Source organism: Carcharhinus amblyrhynchos, chromosome 4 (genome assembly GCF_965287045.1).
Source record: "Carcharhinus amblyrhynchos chromosome 4, sCarAmb.v2.hapA, whole genome shotgun sequence".
NCBI classification, from domain to species: domain Eukaryota; kingdom Metazoa; phylum Chordata; class Chondrichthyes; order Carcharhiniformes; family Carcharhinidae; genus Carcharhinus; species Carcharhinus amblyrhynchos.
In genome coordinates, this window is record NC_137327.1 from 28,579,080 (window position 1) to 28,595,196 (window position 16,117).

A 16,117-nucleotide genomic window follows, 5' to 3' on the forward strand; every position below is an offset into this window, starting at 1 on the left:
TTGATAAAGTACTCCCTATGATGCTGTAAAATTTTTAAGTTGTCAAGCTCGCTACATTTAATGGGATCATTACGAGATAAGGCAATGGGTAACAACTGGCTTAGTGACTTGTCATTACCAATTCTAACGTAGATACTTTGTTATCCACAAGCCACTATTTATATTTGATTTATATATAATTTATATAAAATTTATATTTTCAAACAGTAGAAGATTTGTTAAAGCAAAGCTTGCATGGCACAGTGGCTAACACTGCTGCCTTACAGCACCAGGGACTCGAGTTTGATTTTGGCCTTGGGTGACTGTGGAATTTGCATGTTCTACCCGTGTCTGTGAACATAAGAACATAAGAAATAGGAGCAGGAGTAGGCCATCTAGCCCTTCGAGCCTGCCCTGCCATTCAATAAGATCATGGCTGATCTGTCGTGGCTCAGTTCCACATTCCCACCGTCTCCCCATTACCCTTAATCCCCTCGCTTATCAAAAACCCATCAACCCCCATCTTAAAAATATTTAGCGAGGCAGCCTCCACCACTTCAACGGGCAGAGAATTCCAGAGATTCACCACCCTTTGAGTGAAGAAGTTCCTCCTCAACTCCGTTCTAAACCGCCCCCCCCCCCTTTATCTTGAGGCTGTGCCCCCTAGTCCTACTATCCTTTCTGAGCGGGAAGAGTCTCTCCACCTCTATCCTATCCATCCCATTCATCATCTTATGTGTCTCAATGAGATCTCCCCTCATTCTTCTAAACTCTAACGAGTACAAGCCTAGTTTATTCAGCCTCTCCTCATAGCTCAACCCCCTCAACTCCGGTATCAGCCTAGTAAACCTCCTCTGCACTCCCTCCAAGGCCAAAATATCCTTGCATAAGTGTGGCAACCAAAACTGCACACAGTACTCCAGCTATGGCCTCACCAATGCCCTATACAGCTGCAGCAAGACCTCCCTACTTTTATATTCCATCCCCCTCGCTATGAAGGCCAGCATCCCATTAGCCTTCCTGACCACCTGCTGCACCTGCAAGCTGGGTTTTTGCGACTCATGCACAAGGACCCCGAGGTCCCTCTGCACCGTCGTCTGCTGCAGTTTTTCTCCACGTAAGTAATAGTCCTTCCTACCATTATTCCTACCAAAGTGGACCACCTCACACTTGCCAACATTAAATTCCATTTGCCAGTACCTGGCCCATTCGCCCAGCCTATCTAGATCCTTCTGCAGACTCTCCACACCCTCCGCGCAATTTGCCGTTCCACCAATCTTGGTGTCATCAGCAAATTTTGACACCATACACTCGGTTCCCTCCTCCAGATCATCTATATAAATGGTAAATAGCTGAGGCCCCAGCACCCACTCCTGGGGCACTCCACTAGTCACCAACCGCCAATCCGAATAGCACCCATTGACCCCCACTCTCTGCCTCCTATTTGACAACCAATCCTCTATCCACGCTAACACCCTACCCCCAACTCCATGCCCCCTGACCTTCTGCAATAACCTCTTGTGAGGTACCTTGTCAAACGCCTTCTGAAAATCAAGAAAGACCACATCCACCGGCTCTCCTCTATCCACCGCCCTAGACACATCCTCATAGAACTCCAATAAATTTGTCAGACACGACTTCCCCTTAACGAAACCATGCTGCGTCTGCTCTATCAAGCCATTCCCCTCAAGATGCCTCGCTATTTCCTCCTTGATGACGGATTCTAACATTTTACCTACAACAGACGTTAAACTAATCGGCCTATAATTCCCTGCCTTTTGCCTGCCACCCTTCTTAAACAACGGCGTAACATTAGCCGTTTTCCAATCTTCCGGCACTTCCCCGGAATCCAGCGACGTTTGGAAAATAACCACCAAGGCATCCACTATCACCTCCGCCATTTCTTTCAGAACCCTCGGATGCATTCTATCCGGTCCTGGGGACTTGTCCACAATCAGTCCCTCCAGTCTGTCGAGCACCGCCTCTCTAGTAACAATAATGTCATTGAGACCCTCCAGTCCCACCACCTTTCCATCGCTAACACCCGGCAAATTATTCACGTCCTCCTCTGTGAGGACCGAAACAAAAAAGTTATTCAAGACCTGAGCCATTTCCCCATCCCCTACCACTAAGTCACCCCTCATCCTCTAAGGGTCCAACATTCACCCTAGCCAGCCTCTTCCTTTTTATGTATTTATAAAAACTCTTGCTATCCTTTTTTATATTAAGCGCTAGCCCAGCTTCATAGTTTCTCCTACCCTTTATCAACTTCTTTGTCAATCTTTGTTGACACTTAAACCTCTCCCAATCCTCTTCTTGCCGACTACTCTAAACGCCTCCGCTTTTAATTTAACACTTCCCTTCACCTCCTTCGTTATCCACGGCTCATTACCTCTCCTCCTACTGTCCTTTTTGACCATCGGAATAAATTTCTGCTGAGCACCAAGAAAGATCTCCTTGAAGATCCTCCACTGCTCCTCAGCAGACCTACCTTCCAACGCGCTCCCCCAGTCAACATTCGCCAATTCTTCTCTCATCCTACCGTACTCCCCTCTGTTCAAACAAAGGATGGTGGTTTCTTCCAGATGCTCCAGTTTGCTCCCACAGTCCAAAGATGTGTAGGTTATGTGGATTAGCTATAGCAAATGTGCGAAGTTACGGGAATAGCGTGGGAGGATCTGAAGGGGGATTCTCTCTGCGGAGAGTTGTTGCAGACTTGATGGACCGAATGGTTTCTTTCTGCACTGGAGGTGTTCTCTGGATCTATAGACCAACCTGCACATATTCAAGAAATTGATTTTTTTTTAATCTTTTTTAATAGATTACTGAACAGCTACAAAGCATTATACTAAACCAGATAATCCATTTTCATTTCTTACTTTTAACGGAAGTAGCTTAGTTTGTTGCAATTTTATTGCAGGTGGAAAAATTATTGCGAGCTATAGCTGATGGGGATGTAGAGATGGTAAGTACTGCCGGTCAAAACTGGATTTTAAAATTATTTGGAAGCTTAGATGTGGGGTTACTTCGCTGGTTTTGACTGTTTTTTAAATGACGGGTAAATACTGATGCGTGAAAATGATAGTTTTTTTGTGATTTCAAAGTATGTTCTTAATGAATGTTGCATTTTAAGAATAGGACTTTGCAGTTTACTTTGTGCATATCAACGTATTTGGTCAAAGTGAAACATTGCTCTTGTTATGGAACTGTTGTAAAATATCCTTTGGAAAATATTTGAAGGAGGAATATTTGTTATAATAATGACCTTGTTTTTAACATCGATTTTGATTATAGACCATGAAACCTTACCTTAAGATCTAGAATGATGAAAGCTAAATAGACTTTTATATTGATCCAGATTACATTTTAATTCTTAAAGCCAAAAGCAGCATTTTTAGGAATACAATCCATTTCATCTTAAAAAAAACACTGGTCTTCATTTTAAAAAAAAAGAGAGTTCTGTCTATGGGTTTATATTGGTGATTCTAGAACAACTGTAATCAGTATAACTTAAGTAATATATAGTAGTATTACTGTACTGTAATATGTTTGCTGTGTCGTAGTGCAAGCCCTCCATGCCAGCCATGCCTTTTCCATGCGATTGTGAAATAGAGATTTTCAGCGTACACTTGTAAATAAACTAAAACCAGCTTTCAAAATTGCAGCACTGTCAGACACTACTCGCCCACAAACCCAATGGTCTGTGTTGTACATTTTAGTAATATGGCATGGTAAAATTCTAAATATAGAAATCTCTAATTAATTTATTTAAAATTTAAATAACATCACTCCAGTCCACTCCCTATTTTACTTCTAAATTTAAGCAATTTCTGACAGGAATACTCAAATAAAGCCCACAAAGGGAACTTTCTTATTCAAAAAGCCACTAACTAACTAGTTGTGAAGGAAATGAACGATCACATGATTCCCTGTCTGTAGTGTTCCTTTGAAGAAAATGGTATTAAAAATTATATTTTCATAGCTTCTTATTTTGCAGATAAAATACTAAAATGCATCTGTAATTGATTTGATTTTCAGAAATCATTAGTTATAATACACTGTTTCATTGTCTCTAGTTTCTCCACAGCTAACAGTAGTAGTAAGCAACATCTTCCCATTCCATTCTATTCCTCAGTCAATCTGACTTTGAGCTACAGTCCTGCTCTAATGGTCCATTTGGTTCTGACAAACTCCTTTCTCAACCTCATACTGATCTCATTGATAATGACAGCCTTCAGTTTAAGTGAAAGAGCAGTTTTTCTTGTTTAAAAGAAGAATAGGCAAACATATACATGGGCTACCCCAAACCAGCACATACCCCACTCAGATTGTCCTGCGGTAGTGTGACAAAAAACAGACCTGGGTGGTTGTCTTTTTTCCTCTGGCACTTTCTGCGACCTGCACCACCACCACCTTTTTGAGCATCTCAATTTGTTATATATTTCATTTAAAAGGTGGTGTCTCCAATAGTGTAGTGCTCCTTTTAGTACTGCACTGGTGTGCCAGCCTAGATTTTGTGCTCAAGTCCTGGAGTGGAGATTCCAAGGGAAAGTTCTACCAACTGAACAATGGTTGATCCTGTAATTCTCATGAATGAAAGTACAAAGATTTAGATTTAGATTTTGTCATTACCACATAAATAATTTCAAACAAATTTTGATGACTTCTCTTTTGTGGAATTAATTCAATTTAGCTACATAAGGTTGAATATGTTTTGCAGTAGCTGCCCCCATGTGCTTGTCATGGCAGTAACATGGAAAACATTGTTGATATGTCATTTTGTGATCACCAAAATTCCAATTTAATCTTCTAATTAAAGATGCATAGTTTTACTTAGTATAAATACCACAGGTTACTTTAGGTTCTCTGCTTTGTGATTTGGATCTTTCAGCTGGGTATAATAAGTTAAAATACCGAGCACTATTATTTGTTACAATCAGGTATCTAGATTGCCAATTAGAAAACTTTGCTGAAATTAGATGGCCCTATATTAACCTTTCCATAATCCTGGAAATCCACTCGAAAGGCATTAACTGGGTTTGAGCAGAAGAGAGAACAGTGATGGCTGATTAGACAGCAGGAAGTCATGTATAATTTATTGAACGGTCACTCAATATCCTGCTCTCCTCCTGTCCTTTGCTTAACACAGCAAGCTTTCCTATTTAATTAGCGTAAAGGAAAAGATTAGTAATTTGAAAAATGGGAGTAAGATAGGCTTAGCATAGCCACCAGTTTTATATCCTTTAACATTGCAGGAGTTGTTTATATACCCTGTTTATTGACCTGACCAATTGGGTTTTACATATTGTTAAAGTTCAGTGTGGCAGAGTAAATCTTTCCGCCTGAAGTATTCTGCTTCTTCATTGAATCAATCAAGAAGTTAAACATTTACAAGATATCAATCATCAGCAAAGCAATACGAGATGTAATTAACCTCGTATTGACACTTAATTCGCACTAACCTGCTCACTGATGCTCAATTTCTGTTCTGAAATGGCCATTCAGCTCCTGACTTCATTACAACCTTGGCCTAAACGTACTCAGGGGAGCTGAATTCCAGTGATGTTTCAAATGCAGAGCTGTCAGACTGTAATGTTGAGTTCGTAATCGCATCCACGTCCATTGAAGCATTCCAGGCTGATCTGCTAGACGAGCCCACAATGTATAGCATCAAAGTGCTACTGAAAATGGACATAAATATGAAGTGATTCTCACAGGTGGCCAAAGCTTATAGGTCTTGAGTAGAACCCTGACTGACACACTTACTAGAACACCCAACTCTAGCAACAGTCTTCAGCCAGAAATGCTGGATGGATAATCCATCTTGGCCCCCTCTGAAGGCATTAAAGATGATGTGGAAATACCGGTATTGGACTTGGGTAAACACAGTAAGAAGTCTCTCAACACCAGGTTAAAGTCCAACAAGTTTATTTGGGAGCAAAAGCCACTAGCTTTCAGAGCACTTGCTGCTGCTTCATCATGAGTGGGATTTCAGTTCACAAACAGGCCATATAAAGACATAAACTCAATTTACAAAATAATGATTGGAATGCAAGTCTTTACAGGTAATCAAGTCTTAATGGTATAAACAATTTGAGTGGAGAGAGGGTTAAGCACAGGTTAAAGAGATGTGTATTGTCTCCAGCGGGACATTTGGTGAGATTTTGCAAGCCCAGGCAAGTCATGGGGGTTACAGATAGTATGACATGAACCCAAGATCCCGATTCAGGCCGTCCTTGTGTACAGAACCTGGCTGTCGGTCTCCGCTCAGTGACCGTGCACTGTCATGAGTCATGAAGGCCTCCTTGGAGAGTACTTACCCGAAGATCAGAGGCCAAATGCCCGTGACCACTGAAGTGTTGCCACAACTTGCCTGCGCTCGCAAAATCTCACCTAACTGTCCCGGCTGGAGACAATACACGTCTCTTTAATCTGTGCTTAACCCTCTCTCCACTCACATTGTCTGTACCTTTTAAGAATTGATTACTTGTAAAGACTTGCAGTCCAACCATTATTTTGTAAATAGAGTTTGTGTCTTTATATGCCCTGTCTGTGAACTGAAATCCTACTTACCTGATGAAGGAGCAGTGAGTGCTCCAGAAGCTAGTGGCTTTTGCTATCAAATGAAGCTATTGGACTTTAACGGAGAGATTTCTTACTGGGCATTAAAGATGCCAGTCTTCAGGCAATTCAAATTACTCCACATGCTATCAAGAGACAATTGAAGGCACATAATACTGCGCAGGCTATGGGCTCTAGTAACATACTGGCAATAGTACAGAAGACTTGTCTACCAGAACCAAGTTATTCCAATACAGTAGTAACACTGGCATCTATCCAGCAATGTGGAAAATTGCACAGGTGTTTCCTGTACCCACAAAGCAGGGCAAATCCAACCCAGCCAATCATCATTCCATCAGTCTACTCTCAACCATCAGTAAGTGATGGAAGTGTTCATCAACAGTGTTGTCAAATGGTATTTGGCCATAATCTGCTCACTGATCCCCAGTCTGGATTCCAAAGCATCAGTCAGCTCCTGATCTCATTACAACCTTGGCTCAATGATGGACAAAAGAGCTGAATTCCAGAGGTAAGCTGAGGGTGACTGCCCTTGACATCAAGGCAGCATTTGACTAAGTGTAGCATTAAGGAGTCCTAGCAAAAGTGAAGTCAATGTTTTTTAGGTGGAAAATTGTCTGTTGGCTGGAGTCATACCTGGCACAAAGGAAGATGGTTGTTGGTTAATCACCTCCATTTCAGGATTATGCTGCTGGAGTTACTCGGGGTAGTGCCATAGGCCCACCATCTACAGTTTCTGCACCAATGACCTTCCTTTCACAATAAGGTCAGAAGTGTGGATGTTCGCTAATGATTGCACCAAGTTCAGCACCATTCCTGAGATACTGAAACAGTCCGACCAAATCCAGTCTTGTGCTGATGAGTGGCAAGTAACATTTGTGCCACGAGTGCCAGGCAATAACCATCTCTGACGAGATCATCTAACCTGGTTAATAGCTTTATCATTGCTAAATTCCTCATTATCAACAATCTGGGGATTGCCAAAGACCACAATCTGAACTGGACTAACCATATAAATACTGTGGCTACAAGAGCAGATCCAGAGGCTAGTAGGAATGCTGAAGCAAGTAACTCACCATCTGACTCTCCAGAGCCTGTCCATCATTTTAAAAGGCACAAGTCAGGATGTGATGAAATACTCTACACTTGCCTGGATGACTGTGCTCCAATAACACTCAGGAAGCTCAGCACTACCCAGGGCAAAGCAGTTCGCTTGATTGGCACCCCTTCCACAAACTTCATTTTCTCCACCACCAATGAACAGTGGCAGCAGTGTGTACCATCTTGCTTGGGCAACACCTTCCGAATCCACAATTGTTACCTCTTTTTGCAGCACCTACAAAACCCCCCAACCGCCATCTTTCAGAAGGACATGGTTAACAGACACGAAGAAACATCACTGCCTGGAAGTTCCCTCAGTCACTCACCATCCTAACTTGGAAATATATCACAGTTTCTTCATCGTCGCTGGGTCAAAACTACTAGAACACTCTCCCTAACAGCAACATGGGTGTACCTATACAGGATTGCAAGAAAGCAACTGACCACCACCTTTTCAGTGGGCAATTAGGGATGGGTAATAAAAGCTGGCCTTGCCAGTGACACCCACATCCCATAAATGAATTAAAATAATACATGTGGAAAATGTGGACTTCTGCATGCACCAAGGAATGTCCAACTTTTCATTAATCCTGAAAGGCATATGACAGGGCTGTTGGCAATGCACTAGAGCAAACACTGATATAGCTACAAAGAGCTGTGCACTGATCCATACAGACTGTACGCAATAATACCTTTAAGCAATGAGAATAACCATCCATTATCCCATCAAGAACATGTGCATGAGAAGATTGTCATTTTCTGATTTGTCAATGATTTGCAAGATGAAATAAAGAGCAATGAATATATGTTTCACACTGTCAATCCATGGAAAACGTAGATGCCATCACACCATCCAAAGTGTTTTCCAATACCCAAATTATCTGTCCTAATAAAGTTGGTAACTGTTGGCTATGATGATAATACTTCTGCGGATTCTGAAGCCATGTATCCACAAATGTGGAAGGCCAAAGTGAAGCCTGTTGCTGTTCAACTTTAGGACTTTGGAATATGACCATTGTACATAGAGTGCAAGGGCAATCCTCCTGGGGATCACAGATGTTCTACGTTGTGGAAACTAAAGACCCAGAGATTGCAGATGTATGCACATGATTTGAACTACAGAATCCCTACGGAGGCCATTCAGCTCATCTGGTCTGCACCAACTGTCTGAAAGAACATCCCACCCAACCCCCCTACTGTAACACTGCGTGTTTTACTATGACCAATCCATCTAAACTACACATCTGTGGACTATGAAAGGAAAGTGGAACACCCGGAGAAAATCCACACTGACTTGGGGAGAATGTGCAAACTCCACATAGACAGTTGCCCAAGGCTGGAATTGAACCGGGGTTCCTGGCACTGAGGCAGCAGCGCTAGCCACTGTGCCACTTTGCTAGTAATATCCCATAGAATCAGTTCAATATCGCATGGCAGACCAATTTTAGAACCTACTCCTATCACTCAGTTCCTGACCTAATATTGAAATATCCAATTTTCAACAAAATAGTCAGTTTAATGGGAGCTGCAACATTACACTTGCAGGAGAATGCAAGTTTGTTAATGCACCTAGCATGTAGGTGTGAAGATCAGATATAATGGAAAGCAGCATTATTAGAAGAGTACAATGATATGTCATAAAGAAGAAGAACAGATCGTTCAATGTGCCTCAATCCATAACGTTTAATCACAATTTAGAAATATTGTCCTTACAAAATACACAAATTAAAAGAGTTAAATTTGAGATTTGCAGGTGCAAAATTCTTCTTGAAGCTTGATGCTAAGCATGGTTACTGGTCGGTATGCCTCGTGGAGAAGTCCCGAGACCTTGCTACATCTCATACCCCATATAGATGAAATTGTTTTCGACAACTTCCTATTGGGCTGTCTGTTACTCAGGATCTCTTCCAAGCTCATGTGGACCTCAATACATGCACTGTGCCAGGATGCATCTTTATTGCATATGACATAGGGATTGTGGGAAGAACGAAATAAGAACATATGATCTGCACTTTTTGATTTAAACAGCACAGGATGAAAGACTAGTATTTAGCAATCTGAAATACAACATCAAAATTCGGCAGATGAATTTATTTTAAAAATTTTATTTCTTTATTCCAACATTGATCTATGTCCCAGTCCAAGTAAAATAGAGTCTATGAAGGCCACACATACTACCCAAGATAAGGAAGATCTTCAAAGATCTCCAAGTCGCCTTAATTTCTTGTTTCTATGCGTTCCCAATAGTGTTCAAAAATCTTTACTGTTAAGGGAATTGTTGAGAAAAGATACGCCTTTACTGTGGCACAAAGACGTCCAATACCTCTTAGAAGCACTGAGAGCGCCATTATCAGAAGCATCAATATTGCAATTTTATGATTCTAGGGAGACAACTACCCTGGAGATAAATACCTCACAAAGGTCTGAGAGTTTGAATAATACAAAAAAGGAAATTGCAATTGCTTCAAAATCTTTGCCCATTATGAAATCCAACTACTCAATATCCAAAGAGAAACCATGGATTTACTGGTTGGAATCATGCACATTTATGTTTATTTATTTGGCGAAAGATTTATGGTAGAGACTGACCACAAGCCATGGAGACGATTTGACAAAAGCCATTAACTAGCGCACAGTCAGAATCACAACACTTCATGATAAAGTTTCAAGGTTATACTGTGGGATTAAGCACAAACCAGGTAACTTCATGGTCAATTTGGATATGTCGAGCAGATCGCCTAACCAAAGATTTATCCTTAGATTTTTAAGTTGACTTAATTGACAGTGAACTTGAAGATATTCTCCAAATTATGGAGATGTGGTATGTTTCATGCAACACATGCCAGTAGCTACAAGAGGAAATGTCAAAAGACTTTACACATGAGAAAATGTGTAGAACCATCTTGGAAGAATGGCCTGTTTCAATTCAGTAAATCCAAGAACGCATGCTACCCTTATCGAGACAAGCCAGGCATTTCTTGGAATCACTTGTGACCTTATGTTCTTTAACAACTTCATCACTCTCACATGGGCACAGAATAGACAAGAAGACTCGCAAGAGAGACAATGCATTGGCCAAGTATGCACAATGAAATTGAAATAATCGCAAAGGAGTGCAAGGCATGTCCAGAGCATATGCCAAATCAGCACAAAGCATCAATGATTCCACATGACGCTCCTACTCATCCTTTGTCCATAATCACATCTGACCATTTTCATGCCATGGCACTGACTTCATCGTGGTTGTTAACTACTTTACCAAGTACTCCATTATTCAAGAATTGCACAATGCATCAAGCACAACTGTTGCGCACCCTTTCTATGTTGCTTTCAGTTTATTTGGTGTGCCAAGGGAAATGATCACCATGATTAACAGCCTGCAAATTACTAGTAAACGATTTCAGGATATGTGAGAAGTGGAATATTGGTCATGCTCCTACTACTTCTCTACCTTAGGCCAAACAAAATAAACATATTGCAATGTTATACTAGCAAACAATACCTTTAAATGCAACTGTTCCATCACCAGCAGAGCTTATGCTTAACAGACCAATGCATGCCAATTTATCTACTGTTATCCGTTCTACGCTCTGAAACTGGAGACCAACTTTTAAATTCACAAGAGAAGATGACAAATGTGCACAGTAAAAATGCAAGAACAGAATCGTCAAGTTTACAGTTGGGTCAACAAGTTTGCATGCAGGATCCTACAGAAGATGCACACAACCTGCTGCATTAACCAGGATTTGTTCAGAATCGAGGTCCTATGAAACCATTTACACACAGGCACAATGGTGAGGGATAACCAATGACAAATCAACCATTCCAGCTCCTCAGCCACCATCCGGTCCTATTGCTTCCAATACATGATCCCAAATGCAACTCGAAACAACATTCAAGAATGGTGATCCCATTGTACACTCAGCAATTAAAGAAAGCTTCAGAAACGGTTACCATCACATGATCTGGGCATGTCAGCAGATTGCCTTTATGCTTTAGAGATCATAGATCCATCAGTTCTGTGCACTTATATGATGATAACTAAATATGAACATAGATGTTACAATTTTATGATCCCAGAAGCAACTATGCTGTAAACAATAATACTCCTTTTGAAGGAGGGGGTGGAGGGGAAATAATATGCCTTTCAAGGGATGCCAGCATGACATCACTAGATGAGAAATGTGTCATAAAAACATAGGAAGAAGGGCCATGGCCCTTTTTTTTTCTTGCTCCGCCATTCATTATAATCATGGCTGATCATCCAATGCAATAACCTGTTCTTGCACTCTCTTCTCCTCCCCCCACCGCCCCCCCCCCCCCCCAAATATACTTTGATCTCTGTAGCCCTAAGAGCTCTATTTGTGTCACTTGTTCTTTAAGCAGACTGTACACACAGTTCAATACCTTCAACCCTTATACCTATGTATAACTGTTCTCATGTGCATGGTCTTAATAAATGAATCCACAGTGTTTCCCCAACCCCTAATGAACAAATAGTGCCTTGTGCTTGATACACAAGATTAGCTCAAGGACTTGTATCATTATGATAATACATTAAGCAGCATGTATTTTCTAGGATAGGAAAAGAGCATCCATACATATACCATTTGTGGATTGTCATGCCAGCTATTTAAAAATTATGCCCTCCAAATATGATTGAATGGACATCAAATAAGGTGCACCATGATAAAGGCAAAATACTGTGTTTGCTGGAATCTGAAACAAAAATAGAAAATGCTGCAAAAACTCAGCATGTCTGTCAGCATCTGTGGAGAGAAAATGGAGCTAACATTTCGAATCGGTATGACCCTTGACAACTTGATAATGCAATATTTCAAAAAACTAATAGCTTTCAATATTGAATATGTTTTTTATAATTGAAGGGTGATAGTCTAGAGTGGCTGTTCCTCCACCCTTTTATTTAGAAGTACATGCTTAAATTCATTTATTATAGTTCTAAAATTTTAATTAGAAATGAAATGGGAACTCTGGAATCATGTCTGCCTTGCTGCTGGATGGATTCTAAAGTGATTTCACAGATGATGTGGAATCAGAATATCAAATTGGACTGTGCTGCCTGATTATGGGGAAACCTCCATTCTCTGTGTGGTTTGTCCCAATTTGGTAAGTGTCATTACATCTTTAGAGCGAAGGTTTGTAATATAATATAGTGACTTGCATGCTGAAATCTCCAAATACTTCACACAATTAAACACATTTTTAATGTACGGTGACCATTGAAAATGTAGATTGAACAACACTTCTGTGCCAGGAACTGAAACAAGAAGAATTTTTTTTTTAATGTTGGTGACAATGGTTCAGTTGTATTTCTCCATGTTTATTAACTATGCAGAATGGAAACATTTCAGAGGCAGTGGCCTCCAGTAGCTAATTATGAATTTTGGCAACAATTGAATTTTAATTGGATGACTATCTTTTTACTGCTGAGAAAACACTGGCAATGAAAGTTTTGTCACAGCAGAATTCCTTTCTAAGTCCAGTCCTTCCACCTGGAAAATCACCTGCTTTGTGTTTTACTGTAGGTACGATACCTGTTAGAATGGCTGGATGACGATCTGGAGGAGGAGGAAGGATTTGTTTTGAAATCTGAATTCTGCCATCCTTTATGTCGGTGTCCAAAGTGTGAACCGGCACAAAAGGTATTGTTTACAATATTGCTTACAATAACTGAGATGTCTGTTCGGTATATATTTAAACTAATTTGGGGAACAAGCTTCTATACTAAAATTGCATGATACTTTTAGATATTTAAGATGATGATGGAAAGGAGAAAACTTGACAAATAGAGCAGGCAAAATTATTTTAATATAAACATCCTTATTTTTGACATCATTCACTACTTTAATAGAGCAGCACAGTGGTTGTAAAACACACTTGTTTTGCTCTACAGTTGAGGAATGCAGTCCATCATTTTGATTGTAAAAGACTAATGGCTAATCTGATCTCCATAGAAACTTTCCAGTATTACTGTAAGTGGTTTGAGTGTGAATTCTGCCAATCAAGATGGATTTACCCCATTACATGTGGCTGCTCTTCATGGACACTTTGACCTGGTCTCACTTCTACTGCGTCATGGTGCCAATGTTAATTTGAAAAATTCCCATAATGCAACCCCACTCCACCTGGCATGCCAACACAATGATCTCCAGGTAAGCAAAGAGAAAATCATCAACAAAATTAACGTTTGGTGTTGAATTTTATTCATTTCTTCTGTTTCCTGTCATTTGAGTTGCTAGAAAAAAAATACTAAAAATAGTTGTATCTTGAAGTATGTGTTCTCTCCTCACCTATCTTGACTTGTCTAATCTCCTTGGCTGATTTTAAACCCTGAGTTTCCTCCAGTGAAGGTTAGGAATGTGGGAAGTCCCAATGTAGGGAGTTCGTGGCCCAACATCTTTTGGCATTCTACTCTGAAAATTTGGAAAGACAAATAACATTGATCAACCATCATTTCTACTCTGGGATCAAAATATATAAAGGGTGGCACAAAATATAAAGGGCAGTACCATCAGGCTGTTGTGCAGTTGGTATTCTTGATGCCTGAGTAAAATCAAATTTCTACCTGGGTGCAGGAGGCAATAAGATTTGCACCTGTACAATCAATATTGCCCCTCATCGCATGAACGTTCTGAAGGAAGGTGGTTGACAACCTTAAAATTATGCTGTACATTCATTAAAAACCTTTTATATTGGTCAGAATTCTGCACTAATTACAAGGGCAAAACTGTCAGTGTTTGGTATTGATATTCCTTTGCAACTTAACATATGTGTGACTCAGTGATTCTCTGCTCCCCAGCATGATGAACTGTAGAAGTTTCCCCCAGACGCAAATCAAGTAGAAATCACTGGACTGATAACTTTGTCTTTTATGCTGTTAGTTTTATTTTAGAAATATTTGGAAAACTTGCACCTTGTTGAATATGGTGCAAAGCAATGGTGGATTTTAGTCCTTAGTCACTTAATCACCAGTTCTGGCTGGCCCACATAAAACCACATACTGGGTCCTGCTCATGTGTGCTGAACTGTTCACTATTCCAGAATCATATCAGATGCAAAGATTACCCTGGCTTCTTTACTGCAAAATGTCGTCTTAAATGCATCTCCTTTACCTTCCAACAATAAGTGCGAGGATCATGGTCACTAAATTGAAAGCATGTGATCAGCTATCTCTGTCACAACCCTTCATTGCACCAATGCTTCAGGCCAAACTCACATTTTTCTCTTTCTTTTCCTATGTTCCCTCATGCCTCCTCCAAGCTTACCTTGTCCGTGAGACCCAGTTCCAATACCCTCAACTCCTTTTCCACTGAACTGCTGACCATCCAGTTTCTCTTGTTCGGTGATTTTTTTATTGGTTCTCTTCTCAAAAAATCGAACCCTCGTAAGAACATAAGAAATAGGAGCAGGAGTAGGCCATCTAGCCCTTCGAGCCTGCCCCGCCATTCAATAAGATCATGGCTGATCTGTCGTGGCTCAGTTCCACTTTCCCGCCCTCTCCCCATAACCCTTAATCCCCTCTCTTATCAAAAACCCATCAACCCGCGTCTTAAAAATATTTAGCGAGGCAGCCTCCACCACTTCAACGGGCGGAGAATTCCAGAGATTCACCACCCTTTGAGTGAAGAAGTTCCTCCTCAACTCCGTTCTAAACCGCCCCCCCCCCCTTATCTTGAGGCTGTGCCCCCTAGTCCTACTGTCTTTTTTGAGCGGGAAGAGTCTCTCCACCTCTATCCTATCCATCCCATTCATCATCTTATACGTCTCAATGAGATCTCCCCTCATTCTTCTAAACTCTAACGAGTACAAGCCTAGTTTATTCAGCCTCTCCTCATAGCTCAACCCCCTCAACTCCGGTATCAGCCTAGTAAACCTCCTCTGCACTCCCTCCAAGGCCAAAATATCTTTGCGCAGGTGCGGCGCCCAAAACTGCACACAGTACTCCAGCTGCGGCCTCACCAATGCCCTATACAGCTGCAGCAAGACCTCCCTACTTTTATATTCAATCCCCCTCGCTATGAAGGCCAGCATCCCATTCGCCTTCCTGACCACCTGCTGCACCTGCAAGCTGGGTTTTTGCGACTCATGCACTAGGACCCCGAGGTCCCTCTGCACCGTCGCCTGCTGCAGTTTTTCGCCCCGTAAGTAATAGTCCTTCCTACCATTCTTCCTACCAAAGTGGACCACCTCACACTTGCCAACATTAAATTCCATTTGCCATTTCCTGGCCCATTCGCCCAGCCTATCTAGATCCTTCTGCAGACTCTCCACACCCTCCGCACAATTTGCCGTTCCCCCAATCTTGGTGTCATCAGCAAATTTCGACACCCTACACTCGGTTCCCTCCTCCAGATCATCTATATAAATGGTAAAAAGCTGAGGCCCCAGCACCGACCCCTGGGGCACTCCACTAGTCACCATCCACCAATCCGAATAG

General features: G+C 41.2%; 1 protein-coding gene across 2 annotated transcripts in view; it reads left to right on the forward strand.

Annotated features, from left to right (window-relative positions):
- ankrd27 (ankyrin repeat domain 27 (VPS9 domain)) overlaps positions 1–16,117 on the forward strand; it is a 101,603-nt gene that overhangs the window by 57,684 nt on the left and 27,802 nt on the right. For both annotated transcript variants that reach the window (XM_080186915.1, XM_080186914.1), the window contains exons 21-23: positions 2,900–2,944; positions 13,206–13,322; positions 13,635–13,832. In XM_080186915.1, the coding sequence (XP_080043041.1) occupies positions 2,900–2,944; positions 13,206–13,322; positions 13,635–13,832 (360 nt within the window). The remainder of the gene's footprint in view (positions 1–2,899; positions 2,945–13,205; positions 13,323–13,634; positions 13,833–16,117) is intronic.